General features: G+C 68.8%; 1 protein-coding gene across 3 annotated transcripts; it reads left to right on the top strand.

The window, feature by feature from the left end:
* The first annotated feature begins 169 nt into the window (after positions 1 to 169).
* CAPN15 (calpain 15) lies at positions 170 to 10,730 on the top strand. 3 transcript variants are annotated; one of them, XM_056135153.1, is made up of 13 exons: positions 170 to 345; positions 2,688 to 2,936; positions 4,973 to 6,356; positions 6,466 to 6,674; positions 6,790 to 6,973; positions 7,048 to 7,271; positions 7,398 to 7,523; positions 7,596 to 7,748; positions 8,148 to 8,309; positions 8,378 to 8,628; positions 8,706 to 8,872; positions 8,965 to 9,143; positions 9,598 to 9,740. In XM_056135153.1, exons 2-13 carry the CDS (start codon positions 2,755 to 2,757, stop codon positions 9,605 to 9,607), a joined length of 3,231 nt encoding a protein of 1,076 aa, XP_055991128.1. In that variant the 5' UTR covers positions 170 to 345; positions 2,688 to 2,754; the 3' UTR covers positions 9,608 to 9,740. The 3 variants fall into 3 exon arrangements, with proteins under 3 accessions (XP_055991128.1, XP_055991127.1, XP_055991129.1); XM_056135152.1 differs by having other exon boundaries at positions 171 to 345; positions 9,594 to 10,730; XM_056135154.1 differs by lacking the exon at positions 2,688 to 2,936 and having other exon boundaries at positions 171 to 345; positions 9,594 to 10,730.
* The last annotated feature ends 3,289 nt before the right edge of the window (positions 10,731 to 14,019 follow it).

Consider the following 14,019-nt stretch of genomic DNA (forward strand, 5'->3'; position numbering starts at 1 on the left):
CGAGTGGGCGGGACGCGCCGCGGAGGGGCGGGGCGCAGGTGCGGGGCGCGCCAGGACTACGATTCCCGTCCTGCATCGCGCGCGGCACCACCCCGTTTCCGCCCGGGCGCGCGGGCCTGTGGGAGCCGTAGTCCGGGCGCGATTCACAGCGCCGCGTGCGCCCCGGGCGCGCCGTAGCCGCGGGCCCCGGCCGGGCGCTACGCTACGGAGGCGGCGTAGGCGGGCCGGCCGGGCGGGCGGCGCTCGGCGGCTCCGGACGCAGCGCGGGAGCCGGCCGGGCCGCGCCGCCCTCCGCGGCAGAAGTTGTGGACCGGCCGGCGGCGGCGAGCGGGCCCGGGGCTAGTGGTGAGTCCCGCGGCCGGGCCCCCCGGGAGGGGCCTGCGGGGGCACTGCGGGCCGACGCCGACGCCGGCGCGGGGCCGCAGGGACTGAGGGGCCGCGGCCGGGACGCGGGGTCGCGGCGCGCCGGGGCGGCCTGTCCTTGGGGCCCACCGCGCCGGGCTGTGCGTGGTCCGGAGCCGCGTCCCGCAGCCCGCGGGGCCGGTCCTGTGCTCGGCCCATCCGCGAGCCCGCCGGGGCCGGCGCTGCCCGGGCCGGGACAAGGTCGGCGGGCCGGCCAGACTCCCGGGGCCCGACCGCCCCGCGCCGCCGCGGGGTCCCGGGCCGCGCCCCGCAGGCCCCCCGCGCCCGGAGTCGGCGCGGCCCTGGGGCGCGCGTAGTGGCTGGGGGCCGGCACTGCGGGCCCACCCGAGGGCCGCTAGGCTTAAGGACGGGGTAGCTCTAGCGAGGCGCCCACCGGCAGCCCCCTGCTCATGGCACCGCCCCCTCTTGAGGGTGGGGTGTGCAGGGGAAGGGCTCAGGCCCCCGGGCCCAGCGCTCAGAAGTGACCCAGGGAGGGGGCACGGGAGCTCGCCGTGGACGTGCCGGGTTGTGGAAGGTGGGGTCCTGCGGAAAAGCCTGTGGGACTTTGCAGCTGCTTCCTCTTGTGCCGGCTGGACAGAGCTTCAGGCCCGGAGGGACAGACCTGCTGGACAGAGCTTCAGGCCCGGAGGGAGCAGTGGGGACCGTAGAGCCAGTCGCCCGCAGCACCCACTGAGGGCTCGAGGGCGCTGGACTTGCATTCCTGGGTCTGGAGAGGCCACGTGTCCCAGACTTTCAGGAGCTGGAGGCTCGGTGCCTGCTCTAGGTGGGGGCGGCAAAGAGGTCGTGGGCAGCACAGAGCTCTGGGAGGGCAGCGGAGCCCCGGGGCGCTGACCCCATCCATGGGCTGAGTTCTGGGGGCACATCTCAGGTGCCACTGATGTTGACCCTGGCTGTGGGCAGAGCTCTGGGTGCTACATCTGCTGCCCCTTGGCAACTGGTCACAGGCAAGCACCTGTCTCCTGCTCATCCTGATGGTTTGCGTGTCTCCTGGGAACTGAAGGCGAGCCCAGTGTCCCTGAGTCCCCAATGCTGCTGTGTTATCACGCCATCCCCATGATTCCTTGCCCCAGGGTGTCGTGAAGATCCCAGACTGGGGGCCTTGTGAGCATGTGGGGATGTCACGTCCCCCATGGGCACGGGGAGAATGGGCTTCTTGGCCCTCAGGTACCCTCCTGCCTCCTGGCCCATGTCGTGGCCTGTGTGCCAGCCCGTGTGCCCCCTCCTCCCTCTGCTTCGCCACCTGCTCCCCTGGCTTGCACGGGGCTCACTCCCAGTGCTCCTGCCCCCTGTGAACTCCGTTCCTGCAGACAGGGTGCTGGAGTGGGGTCACACGGCACGGCGTCCCCTCTGCTGTCAGAAGCTGAGGCTGACCCTGCTGTTCTTCCTGCAAGCTGCATCTAGGCCATGCCTAGCCTGTGGCACCTCGGGCAGTGCAGTGGGGCCAGAGCATGTGCACCCCAGGAGACCCTCCCCCTGGGGGGGCAGGGGGTACCCTGCTCAAGCCACATTTGACCCCAGATACAACAGCCAGAGTGGAGCCCCAGAGCTGCCCCGCACAAGAGATGGAGGTGGGTGGTGGGGTCTGTGGGCTGTGTTCCCCCCACGCCTGGTGTAAGGTGCTGGCCATCATTTGCTTTGGCTCCAGGTGGGATGTGTCTGCATCTCCAGTGTGGCCTTCTCCTGTGTCCCGGGGCACTGGGGCCCCTGTGGACAGGTGCTGTGTCCACCTGTTTGTCTTGTTTCCTGATATGACTCACTTGCTCAAACCTTTCCTGCAGCAGGGAGGTGCCCTTTGTCCCTGCCTTCCGTCCCCACCTGCCCACACCTTTTCTGCAGGAGGGGAGGCACCCCCTGTTCCTCTCTTCCCGTGCCATCCTGCGAAGGCTGGTTTTTAGATTTAGGGTCTGCACTGCTGTGTGGCAGGGTAGGGGGACCCCAGGTCGGCCTCTGGACACAGGCGCTGCTGTAGGGCTGAGCTGGCTGGCTGCAGGGCTCGAGGGGAGGCTCAGACCCATGACCATACTCCGGGCTGGACTGTGACCGGGACCTCCTGCTGATGCCTGGCCGTCCTCGTCCCCGGAACATGGCTGCCACTCACATGGCCCGGGCCCCTGGTATGGGTGGGTGCAGATGGGCTTCCAGGAGTGGACGAGGACGCTGGCTGGCCCGCGCCCCAGCGCCTGCAGGGACCCGTGAATCATGCGTTTCTTCTCTCTCTGTTCGTGTCCCCTGTCGTCATCGTCATTGTCCTGTCCCCTCACCAGCCTGGCAGCTGTTCCCGTCGGGCCCCTGCGTGCTCCTCGCCTGCCGCTGGCCGGATGTCACGGGGCCATGGGGAGCTCTGCGTCCTCGCTGGCCGCGGAGACCGAGTCCGAACATGGCTTCCCTGCGGGGCCGCCCTACCCGAGGGCCCCGGCAGCGGCCAGCTGGTGTAGGAGTGGCCCCGGGGCCCCCGTGTGGGCTGGCGCCCTGCTGGCCCGGCAGCACCTGCCCCTGCGCCCCCGGGCCCGAAGGTAAGAAGGAGGGTCCGGGCCCACCTGAGGCCTGAGCCCACACCCACCCAGGCTCGACGCTCGGCATGCGCGTGCTTGGCGGACAGCCAGCCCACGGCTTCCTGGGGCCTGCAGGCGGGGCCACTGGGGGGACTCCCCAGTATGCGGCCCTCGGCCCTCTTCTGCCTGGCCTCTGTGGGGAAGGGACAGCACCCATGTGAGCTGCCCCAGGGATGGGCGGCCCCTCGGCACCTGGCTGAGGCCATCCTAGGGACACTTCCTGCTCCAAGAGCTGCCAGGGACCCAGGCAGGGCCTTCGGCTCAGGAGCCCCCACTTTCCCCAGGACTTGTGGGGTTCCTCCACACCCTCCTGCTGCTCCTGGCTGGGAAGCCGGGTCTGGGCACGGCTACCCCAGGAGGAGAGCCTGGAGAGTGGCAGCAGGGTCTGGACTTGGGACTGGAGGGGGCAAGGAGCCCCTGCCCTGCTCCCCTCACCCACATCCCCACACCCACATCTCCCGTCTGTCCCTGGCCAGGCCTGTGGCTGACCCCCATTGCAGTCCCTTCCCAGAGAGAAGGGGACGGGAGCCCTCACCACAGGACCCTGCTTATGTGTTCGGGGGCCCCTGTGTGTGTTTGGCGGTCCCAGTCCTTTGTGTACTTCTGGGGTTCCTGTGGGTGTGTGGGTGTTTGTGTGTTTTGAGGTCCCATGCATTTTGGGATCCCTGTGTGTTTGAAGGTTCCTGTGTGCTAGGGAAGGCAGGGCCCAGTCACTGACAAACTCTGAGGTGAAGGCTGCCCTCGTCCCCGTAATCCTGCAGGTTGGGGTCCTCCTAAGGGCAGGGCTGTGTCCTCAGTGGGCTTGGGGAACCCTCCCCAGCCCTGGATGCGGCCGCCCAGTCTGTTCTGATTCTGGCTGAGGCAGTTTCAGAGTCTGCTGGGCCCTAGGGAGCAGCGCGCTGCAAGGAGCAGTCTGGTCCACTTTCTGAAGAGGCCGGTCTCCTTCCTGCCCACCAGGAGGTTCTGCAATGAGCACGTTGCTCGCCAGTGGCTGTGCTTTTTGCCTTAGCTAAGGAACCTTTTATTCTCAGCTGTAGCCATGGTGGTGGTGGGCTCAGATGACGTGGAGACCCCTGCCCACTCTGGCCTCTGACCTGTACCTCAAGACAGGTGTCCCCAGAATGTCCCCTTCCCCGGCCCTGCCTGTGACTGTGCCTCCAGCCGTGACCCCCAACTGTGTCCTGAGCCAAGTGTCAGCTGCCCAGCACGTGTTTGTCTGTCTGTCTGATGCAGCTGTCGAGCTTCGTCTGTGGGCCGCCGTCTAGTTTGCCCCTGGCGTGCCCATCCAGGACTTGCCTCCCGTGGGCATAGGTGGGCACTGGCCTGCTCTAAGCTGCCACTGCTGGGTCCTGTGGCTGCGGTGGCTATGGGCCTCTCTGCACGGCCTCCTCGTGCCTGGCTTGCAGCTGGAGTGCCCACACACCCGCATGTCTCCGCATCTCCCCCTGCTGAGCCTTCCTGTCCTCACTGTCCGTGATGCTGGGAGGGGCCGGGTCGCTTCCCTTGCCGTCGCCAGGGGTCATGTGAACACCCGGCCACTCAGGGTCGGAAGGGCCTCCCGGTCTCCTGCCTGTGGCTCTGCCTGGGGGGGCTGCTGCTGGCAGCGCTGGGCATGTAACTCCAGCCATCCCTCGAGCGGGACCACCCCAGGTCTGTCTCCATGTCATCACGGTCCATCACAGCTGCTCCCAGGTCCCCTGCCGAGTCCGGGCCACCCCCACGCAGCTCTGCAGAGAGCCCAGTGCCACAGGGTTTGGCAACGCTGCCTTAAGTCCAGGGCAGCTTCTCCCTCGGTGCCCTTGGGGTTCTAGATGACCCATTCTGGGTGCCCTCCCGCTCTGCGCCCCACAGCTTGGGCTGCTGCTCCTTGCCGGCCAGTTGTGGGTGTTGGCCCCGGTGAAGTTGTTTGCAGACCCTGGGGCTTTCCCCTGGTGGGACTTTGACCTGCAGACACCAGGTTTTCTTCCTTCCTGGCTGACACACACCTCTGCCTGCAGCCACACACACTCCGGGCCCATGGCCGCAGCTCGGGAGTGGTCCTGCGGGCGCTGCACCTTCCTCAACCCCGCCGGCCAGCGCCAGTGCTCCATCTGCGAGGCCCCACGGCACAAGCCCGACCTGGAGCACATCCTGCGGCTCAGCGTGGAAGAGCAGAAATGGCCCTGTGCCCGCTGCACCTTCCGGAACTTCCTGGGCAAGGAGGCCTGCGAGATGTGCGGCTTTGCCCCAGAGCCCCCGCCAGGAGCCGCCCTGCTGCCTGTCCTCAACGGGGTCCTGGGGGAGCCAAGGGCCCGCGGCAAGGAGGAGGCGGGCCCTGTGCCCGTGGCGGAGGAGGCGGGGACGTGCCCTGAGGAGGAGCAGGAGGTGGATGCGGGCTCGGTAGAGCCAGGGGGCGGCTGGGCCTGCCCCCGCTGTACCCTGTGCAACACCCCTGTGGCCAGCTCCTGCTCAGCCTGCGGAGGCCCCCGGAAGCTCTCCCTGCCCCGCATCCCCCCCGAGGCCCTCGTGGTCCCCGAGGTGGTGGCCCCTGCTGGTTTCCACGTGCCGCAGCCGCCTGGGGAGGGCACTGAGGCCGACCCCCCTGCTGCGGGCCCTGACCCCTCCCGGCCGCCCTTCAGCCCCTTCTCCCCACCCCTGCAGAACAACCCTGTGCCTCGCAGCCGGAGGGAGGTGCCCCCCCAGCTGCAGCCGCCAGTGCCTGAGGCAGCTCCGCCGGCGTTCCCCCAGGCCCCCGGGCGCCCCGGGGCTGGAGCACCACGCCTGGTGGAGCTGCTGGCGGGCAAGCGGCTGAGCCTGCTGGAGGAGGAGGCGGCCGAGGGGGGCCCTGCCCCACGCCACTGTGGCTCCTGCCCCGCGCCCAACCCAGCCAGTGCTGCCAGCTCTGAGGCCGGCAGCAGCGACCTCATCGCCCTGGCTGGCGACTCCGTGCGGTACACGCCCGCCAGCCCCTCCAGCCCTGACTTCACCACCTGGTCGTGTGCCAAGTGCACCCTGAAGAACCCCACAGCGGCACCCAGGTGTGCCGTGTGCGGCTGCTCCAAGCTGCACGGCTTCCAGGAGCACGGCGACACGCCCGCCCGCTGCCCTGACTGCGGTGCCGCAGACAGGCCCGGCTCTTGCGCTGTCCACAGAGCCCCCCGGCCCCTCCCTGCAGCGCCGCTGGAGCGTCCTGGTCAGTGGGCCTGCCCAGCCTGCACACTGCTCAACACGCCGCGGGCCAAGCACTGCGCCGCCTGCCACACACCCCAGCAGCTGGCTAGCCAGCGCCGGGGCACCACGCCGCTGCGGCGCCGGGAGAGCGTCCACGTGGAGAAGCGGCGGCAGACGGACGAGGGCGAGGCCAAGGCCCTCTGGGAGGACATCGTGGCCTTCTGCCGGGAGGTGGGCCGGGGAAGCGAGGGCGCTGCAGGGGGAGGGCCCCGCCGGCACCCCGTCCCCAAGCCTTCCACCCCTGTCTGCGTCCCGGCCCTGATTGCACGTGCTCCTGCAGAACGGCGTGAGCTTCGTGGATGACAGCTTCCCCCCCGGCCCCGAGTCTGTGGGCTTCCCGCCAGGGGACAGCGTGCAGCAGCGCGTGAGGCAGTGGCTGCGGCCCCACGAAATCAACTGCTCGGTCTTCAGGGACCACAGTGCCCCCTGGTCGGTGTTCCACACCCTGCGGCCCTCCGACATCCTGCAGGGCCTGCTGGGCAACTGCTGGTGAGCCGGGGCTGAGGGGCCCGGGGTCACTCCTGGGGGTGCCGGGGATCAAGCCCGGGTGGGCGCGGGGGAGGCACGCCCTGCCCTCTCTGCTATCTCCCACCTGCACACACAGGTTCCTGAGCGCCTTGGCGGTCCTTGCCGAGAGGCCCGACCTGGTGGAACGTGTGATGATCACCCGCAGCCTGTGCGCCGAGGGCGCCTACCAGGTGCGGCTCTGCAAGGACGGCACGTGGACCACGGTGCTGGTGGACGACATGCTGCCCTGTGACGAGGCCGGCTTCCTCCTGTTCTCACAGGTGGGGCTGGGCGGGTGGGGGCAGCTGGGCCAGGCTGGGGCCATATCCCGGCCCTGACCTGCCCTGCCCTGCAGGCCCAGCGCAAGCAGCTGTGGGTGGCCCTCATCGAGAAGGCCCTGGCCAAGCTGCACGGCTCCTACTTCGCTCTCCAGGCAGGACGTGCCATCGAAGGCCTGGCTACCCTCACGGGGGCGCCCTGCGAGAGCCTGGCCCTGCAGGTCAGCTCCACCAACCCCCGGGAGGAGCCGGTCGACACTGACCTCATCTGGGCCAAAATGCTGAGTTCCAAGGAGGCTGGGTAAGACCAGGCAAGAGGAAGAGGCGCTGCGTGGGGCTCCTGGGTGGGCCTGTGCCCCCACCATGTGCCAGCCCCATTGGCACCTCAGTGTCGCTGGTGAGTGAGCCAGGGGTGACTTGTCTGCAGGTTCCTCATGGGTGCCTCCTGTGGGGGCGGCAACATGAAGGTGGACGATGCAACCTACGAGAGCCTGGGCCTGCGTCCCCGCCACGCCTACTCCATCCTGGACGTTCGTGATGTCCAGGGTTCCAGGTAAAGTAGCTCTGGAGGCTGCCGGGCGGGTGGGCCCGTAATGGGGGCGCCACCATCACTGGATCTCTGCAGGCTCTTGCGCCTTCGGAACCCGTGGGGCCGCTTCTCCTGGAATGGCAGCTGGTCGGATGCATGGCCACACTGGCCGGGACACCTGCGCAGCGAGCTCATGCCGCACGGCAGCAGCGAAGGCGTCTTTTGGATGGAGTACAGTGACTTCATCAGGTGGGGCGCCGCTCCCTCCGCGTCTCCCCAGAGAGCTCAGGAGGGCCAGTGACCCGACAGCTCAGCGGGAACCAGAGGATGAGATGTTGTCCCAGTCCTGCGGGGCCACGGGTGGCCAAGCCACCTGGCAGTGCTAGGGCCTGCAGGGCTGTGCCCAGCAAGGGACCCTGCGGTGCCAGGAGCCAGCGGGATCAGGAGCATGCACCCTGACGGCTGTGTGGACTCCCGGCCTCCCGCCAGCCCCCTCTCTAGCTGGGCCTCAGCTGGGATCCGGGGCGGCTCCCACACTGGTGTCCTGGGGCCCCGCACCCCCAGCTGTGTCCACTGCTGATAGACACATTCCAGGCCCCCCAGGCCAGGGACGGGGGTCAGCCCTAGCCGTTGGCCCTCTCCACACAGGTACTTTGACTCTGTGGACATCTGCAAGGTGCACTCGGACTGGCAGGAGGTGCGGGTGCCTGGCTGCTTCCCCAACTCCGCCTGCGGGCCCGTGGGTGTCACAGCCCTCACCGTGCTCGAGCGGGCCTCGCTGGAGTTTGCCCTCTTCCAGGAGGGCAGCAGGTGAGTGCCGAGCGTTCCCGGGCAGGGCAGGAGGCTGCCCTGCCTGACCCGCTCGGTCTCGGCCACAGGCGCGCCGACTCCGTGGACAGCCACCTGCTGGACCTGTGCGTGCTGGTCTTCCGGGCCTCCTTCGGCAGTGGGGGCCGCCTGAGCCTGGGCCGGCTGCTGGCGCACAGCAAGCGGGCCGTGAAGAAGTTCGTCAACTGTGACGTGATGCTGGAACCCGGCGAGTACGCTGTGGTGTGCTGCGCCTTCAACCACTGGGGCCTCACCACGCCAGGGCCCCCCTCCGCCGCCCACGCTGGCACCGCAGCCCAGGGTAACAGGGATGGGCCGCCTGGGAGCCCGGGCCCCCAGCCGTCCCCCGGCTCCCCTCACCCCCCTCCCTCCTCACAGCCTCAAGCCCCTCAGCCGGCCTCCCACGCTGGGCCACAGAGCCGCCGGGCCATGTGCTAGCTGTGTACAGCTCCAGGCTGGTCATGGTGGAGTCCGTAGAGGCCCAGCCCACCACACTGGCTGATGCCATCATCTTGCTGACGGAGAGCCGGGGAGAGCGGCATGAGGTGGGCACCCTCGGGCAGGGACCGGAGACGGCATTGCCCCCTCACAGCGTCATTGTGGGGCCCTGACCCACCGCCATGTCCCGTCCACTCAGGGCCGTGAGGGCATGACATGCTACTACCTGACCCACGGCTGGGCAGGGCTGATCGTGGTGGTGGAGAACCGGCACCCCAAGGCCTACCTGCATGTGCAGTGCGACTGCGCCGACAGTTTCAACGTGGTGTCCACACGGGGCAGTCTGCGCACTCAGGACAGTGTGCCCCCCCTGCACAGGTGCGTCCCACCCCCTCCCCCCTGCACATGTGCGTCCCTGCCTCTCACCCCTGCTTAGGAGTGTCCCTCCCCCTCCGCTTGCACAGTTGCGTCCCACCCCTTCCCCCCTGTACAGGTGAATCCCTCCCCCTCCTCCCTGCACAGGTGCGTTCCCCCTTCTCACCCCTGCACAGGTGCGTCTCTCTCTCTCTCACCCCTGCTTAGGAGTGTCCGCACCCTCCCCCTGCACGGGTGCATCTACCCCTCCCCCCTGCACTGGTGCGTCCCTCCCTCTCACCCCTGCACAGGTGCATCTACCCCTCCCCCCCTGCACAAATGCGTTCCGCCGCCTCACCCCTGTCCTGCTTGAGTATGCCATTTCCCGCCTCACCCCTGCACAGTGGGCCCCACCTCACCCCTGCACATGTGCACCGCATCTTTGCGGCCACCCTCACCAGCCCCCTCCCCCAGGCAGGTCCTCGTGATCCTGTCCCAGCTGGAGGGCAACGCCGGCTTCTCCATCACCCACCGCCTGGCGCACCGCAAGGCAGCCCAAGCCTTCCTCAGCGACTGGATGGCCAGCAGGGGCACCCACAGCCCCCCACTCACCCCTGAGGTGGCAGGCCTGCATGGGCCCCGGCCGCTGTGACCCCCCCCCAACCCAAGCACTTTAGGAGGAAGATGCAAACAGAGGACGCTTGAACCAGAATCTCAGGACCCCCCCACCTCCCGGGAGCCGCCCTCATGGCAGCTGCCCTGGACCCTTCTCCCCACCCCCTCCTGGCCAGGCCCTCCGGCCACTCAGCAGATACCTCGAACCTGCCTGTAGCCTGGTGGGCTGTGTGCTTGCCCCCTGCCCCAGCCACCTGCGGAGGGCAGGCTCAGACCCCCGAGTGAGAAGGCGCCTCCAGGACCTGCAGCCCCCCTAGGTGAAGCAGCCAGGAGCCCCCTCCTCAGATCAGGTCCAGGCCGGCTGAACAGGGACCACCCCCCGCCCATGGGGTCTGAACCTCATCCGACTGAGCAGGGACCACCCCGAGAGGCCCAGAACCCCGACTTCGCCCCAGCCCCACCTGGACAAGACAGGTGGCTCCCATTCCCGGGCCCACGCAGCACTCGGGGGCCGGGGACAGGCACTCAGCCGCAGGGGCCTCCCGAGGCCTGGGGCCTGGCGCTGTCCCTCTGGTGCCAACTATGCAATCCCTGGACCTCCTGCCCCTGATGGAAGCCATGGCCGGGCCTGCTCCTGGGGGCTAGGCACAGCTGCCTGTGGGCAGGGCAGGGGCCGTCCACGCTGCAGGGTGAGGTTGCCCCACTGTCCCCGCCATCCCCCGCAGCTACCCCGGATCTCCACTGCTTCTGGGGCCCCGGCCGCCCCGCTGACTGCCCGTACAGGGGCTCGTGGGGCTTTGGCACCAAGAAAGCCAGGAAGCACCACTCCCTCTCCTGCTCCCCGTTTTTATTTCCTCTTTCTCTGAGCTGTGAATATTTTTAACCCTGTAAATACGGCTCTTCTGACAGAGACTATTTTATCAGCCGCCAGCCCCGACTTCCCCGGTGGTTTCAGACTCAGGCTCCAGGGACCAAATAGAAACGTTTTGTTTTGTAGCCTCGCCTCCTGTGTGCTCCCTCCCCTCCGGGTTCTGGCCCACTCTGGCCCGGCGACACGAGCACCCACAGCCTTGGCAGGGAGGGGGCTGGGGCGCGCTGTCAGTCTTCAGAGAGCTGGCCTCAGTGGCGTGGGGGGGGGGTTCTGTCTGAATGCCACAGCCTGTAGGCTGGAGTGGATTGGGAGGTTCTCTCGATGGGACACCCTTGCCCCACGTGCTTTCCTGGGTGTTCTGGACACAGCCAGTGAGTGGGTGAGAGGCGCCCGGCTGCCCTCGGAAGTGAGAGCAATTAAAGGCAGTGGCAGGGCTGGCTCCGGGCGGGCCTCGGGCAGCAGGGAGCTGCCAGAGCGCATCTTCCGCAGTGCTCGCGATGCTGCCCGCCCCACCTGCCAAGCAGCCTGTGGTGTTGTGGGCTGGGGGGCTCCACGGTGGGGTGGGGTGGGGTGGGGACCGTGCCCAGCGGTTCACTCAGCTCCCCGTCCAGGCCCCACGGGCTCAGGATCTCATGGGACTGACTGGGTCTTGCCTGCCACTTGGCAGAGGGACTGCAGTGGGGACTCACCCATGTGGGGGGGGGACAGGGAGGGGCCCCCAGGTGTGCAGACTCGGGGTGAGCTCCTCCCTGGGGCCTGAGCTGCTCCTAACCGCCCAGCTGCCCACCACTGACTGCGGCTCTCACTTGTGTGGTGCCTGTCAGAAGCACTTAGTGTACAAATTAGCTGCGGCCTCCTGTCCCCCCAGCTCCCCACTCAGGGCCTCTCCCGCCTGCCCCGGGCGCCTGTGCAGGATGGGATGGGATGGGCACCTCCACAGGAGCCAGGGCTGGTGCGTGAGGCCCAGGGGTGGTGGGCGACCCAGGCCCAGTCCTGGGACAAGCCGCAGAGTGCGGGGTGCGGGGGGAGCGTGCAGGGGGGTGGTGCAGGCCGTGGGCTAGGCCACGGTCCCCCACACAGCTGCACTGCCCAGAGGCCCTCCTGCCACCACCCGCCACTCAGGCATGAAGATAGAGAGTGACAGGCCCAGGAAGGCTGGGCCCCGGGGGCCATGAGGATGGTTCCTCTTCTCTCAGACATATGGTTGCTGTCCGCCCCGGGCAGTGGGCGTGGCCCCATTCAGAGCCCAGAACATGACCACTGCTCCCTCGCGACCAGAAGGCCCAGTGTGCTGCCCCGCTGGGTACTCAACCATGGCTCTTCAGGTCGGACAGTCGCCACCACGGGCCACGGCCCCTGGCCTGGAGTTCCTGAGGCCACCGTGAGTGGGAGGGGGTTCCTGGCGTCTCTGGGATTCACCGTGTCCTGTGCTGGGTCAGATCCCAGGGTGCCCACACCGCTGAGCACCAAAAACAAGTGGCCATGATGAGAGGTCCAGGGCCGAACAGGAAGAACCCCCCTCAACGAGTGTTCCCTCAGTGTCCACCCAGACTCGCCCCATGGGCAGTGTCTCAGGAGTCCTGGGCACATGGGGTGGGCCAGGCTGGGCTGATCTCTCACAGCGGCCCCATGAGCCAGCTCCAGAGCCACCCACACCTCCCACACAGACCTTCTCAAGCCCAAAGTCAGGCCCTCGGGGCGGCCACTGCGGCCGCCTGTGACCCCTGTATAGTCCCGCTGCAGTCTGGCGGCCAGCACCCACCCTTGAGTTCTGCAGGCAAAGGAACAGCCCCAGCGCCCTGCACAGGGCTGCTGGCAAGATGGTGGCCGAAGCTGGCCCAGCCTGGGGCTGCTGCACGGTCAGCTGGGCCCAGCAGGCAGCTGGGAGGAGACTGGCACGCCCAGGTGGCCCCCACCCCAACCCTGCGCACTGGACCTGACAAGCATTCAAAAAAAGCAGGAGGTGTTCCCCAAATGTGTCTCTGCTGTCCACTGCTCCTCCTGCACAGGGGAGCACCAGGGCCGAGCACACCGGATGCTGGGACCAAACTCAGCACCCAGGGCCCCTCAGTGCTGCCTCCGTGAACATCACAGCTGGGGATGCCTGGGAAGCTGCTGAACCCAACAGGGCAGCTGCTCCACAATCTTTGGTCCGGGACCAGAGAGTACATACAGTGAGGAGAGCATTTGCTGTGCCTCCGATTCACCCAGTCCAGTCCCCAGCACCGCCTGTGTTCCCCAGAGCCCAGGCAGGAATGATCCCTAAGTCCTGAGCACAGCTGGATATAATCCAAAAATCAAAAAATAGTAAACCCTTTATTTCCAGACCTTCTGGACCAAGCCCAAGTCAGTGGGGCTGGGGGCTGCCCTCCCAGCCCCGGGACCTGTGTCCGTGTCTGTCCCGCCAGGACTCAGGCTGCCGCTGAGCTGGGACTTGCCGCTGCCTGGGGGTGGGGCCGTGAGGGGCAGGGCCCGGGGGTCCTGGCCTTCCGAGGAGGGTGACAGGGAGTGGGGGTCCGGGCTGAAGCGGAGCTGGGCGCAGGGGCGTCCCCGCCTGACGGATGGGAGCTGACAGCCCTGTCCCCGCGGCGCCCGGGGCCACTGACACCCAGGCACATGGCCGCGGGGCCCCCGGCGGCCGGCGCGCCCCCCGCGCCCGCCCCGCACACCTGCGCCCGCGGTGCCCGGCGCCCAGGTGGGCCGGAGGTGGCGGCCCCCAGCCCCGCGCAGGGCGCAGGCGCGGACGCTCCTGCCGTCCACTCCGGGAGCGCGAGCGGCGTCGGGGGACGCGGCGCGGCGGCTCGGCGGGGCGGGCGGGCGCGGCGGGGGGCGCCGGCCGGGCACAAGCGCGCGGGCTGCTCCGCGTCGTGCAAGTTTCCCGCGTCCCGGGCTCCTCTCCGGCGCAGGTAAGGCAGCGCGTCCCGCCAAGTTTGGGCTGCGGGGTCGGCGGCGCGGGCGCGGGGGTCTCGCGTCCGGGGGCGCCAGCGCTCGGAGCTGGGCGGCGGGCGGTGCTGGGTCCCCTCCGCGCGGTGCCTGCGCGGGGCACTGGTGGCGTCCGGGCGGGCGGCTCGCAGGGGGCACGGCTGGCGCCCGGAGCGGGGGTTCCCGTGCTGTCCGGGCGTCCTTGGGGTCAGTGGCTGCAAAGGGCTCCTGCGCAGGTGCCTGGCAGACAGGGGCCCGGAGGAGCCCCACCCTCCGGGCCCGGGAGGGTGTGTGACAGGGAGAGGTGCGTGGCTGGGAGGGGTCTGTGGTGCACTAGGCACAGCTGTGTGACTCCCGGGGCCCGGTGATGGATGGGCAGCTCCCAGCGCGGGCTTCGTGTGCCATCTGTGGGGGGCGGGTAGGGCGGGTGGGGCTACCTCCCTGCCCCCGCAGTCCCCCCAGTCTGCAGCCCCTTCCTGGGGGCCCGGCCCT

The sequence above is a fragment of the Sorex fumeus genome, unplaced genomic scaffold (assembly GCF_029834395.1).
Source record: "Sorex fumeus unplaced genomic scaffold, SorFum_2.1 ptg000110l, whole genome shotgun sequence".
Taxonomy (NCBI): domain Eukaryota; kingdom Metazoa; phylum Chordata; class Mammalia; order Eulipotyphla; family Soricidae; genus Sorex; species Sorex fumeus.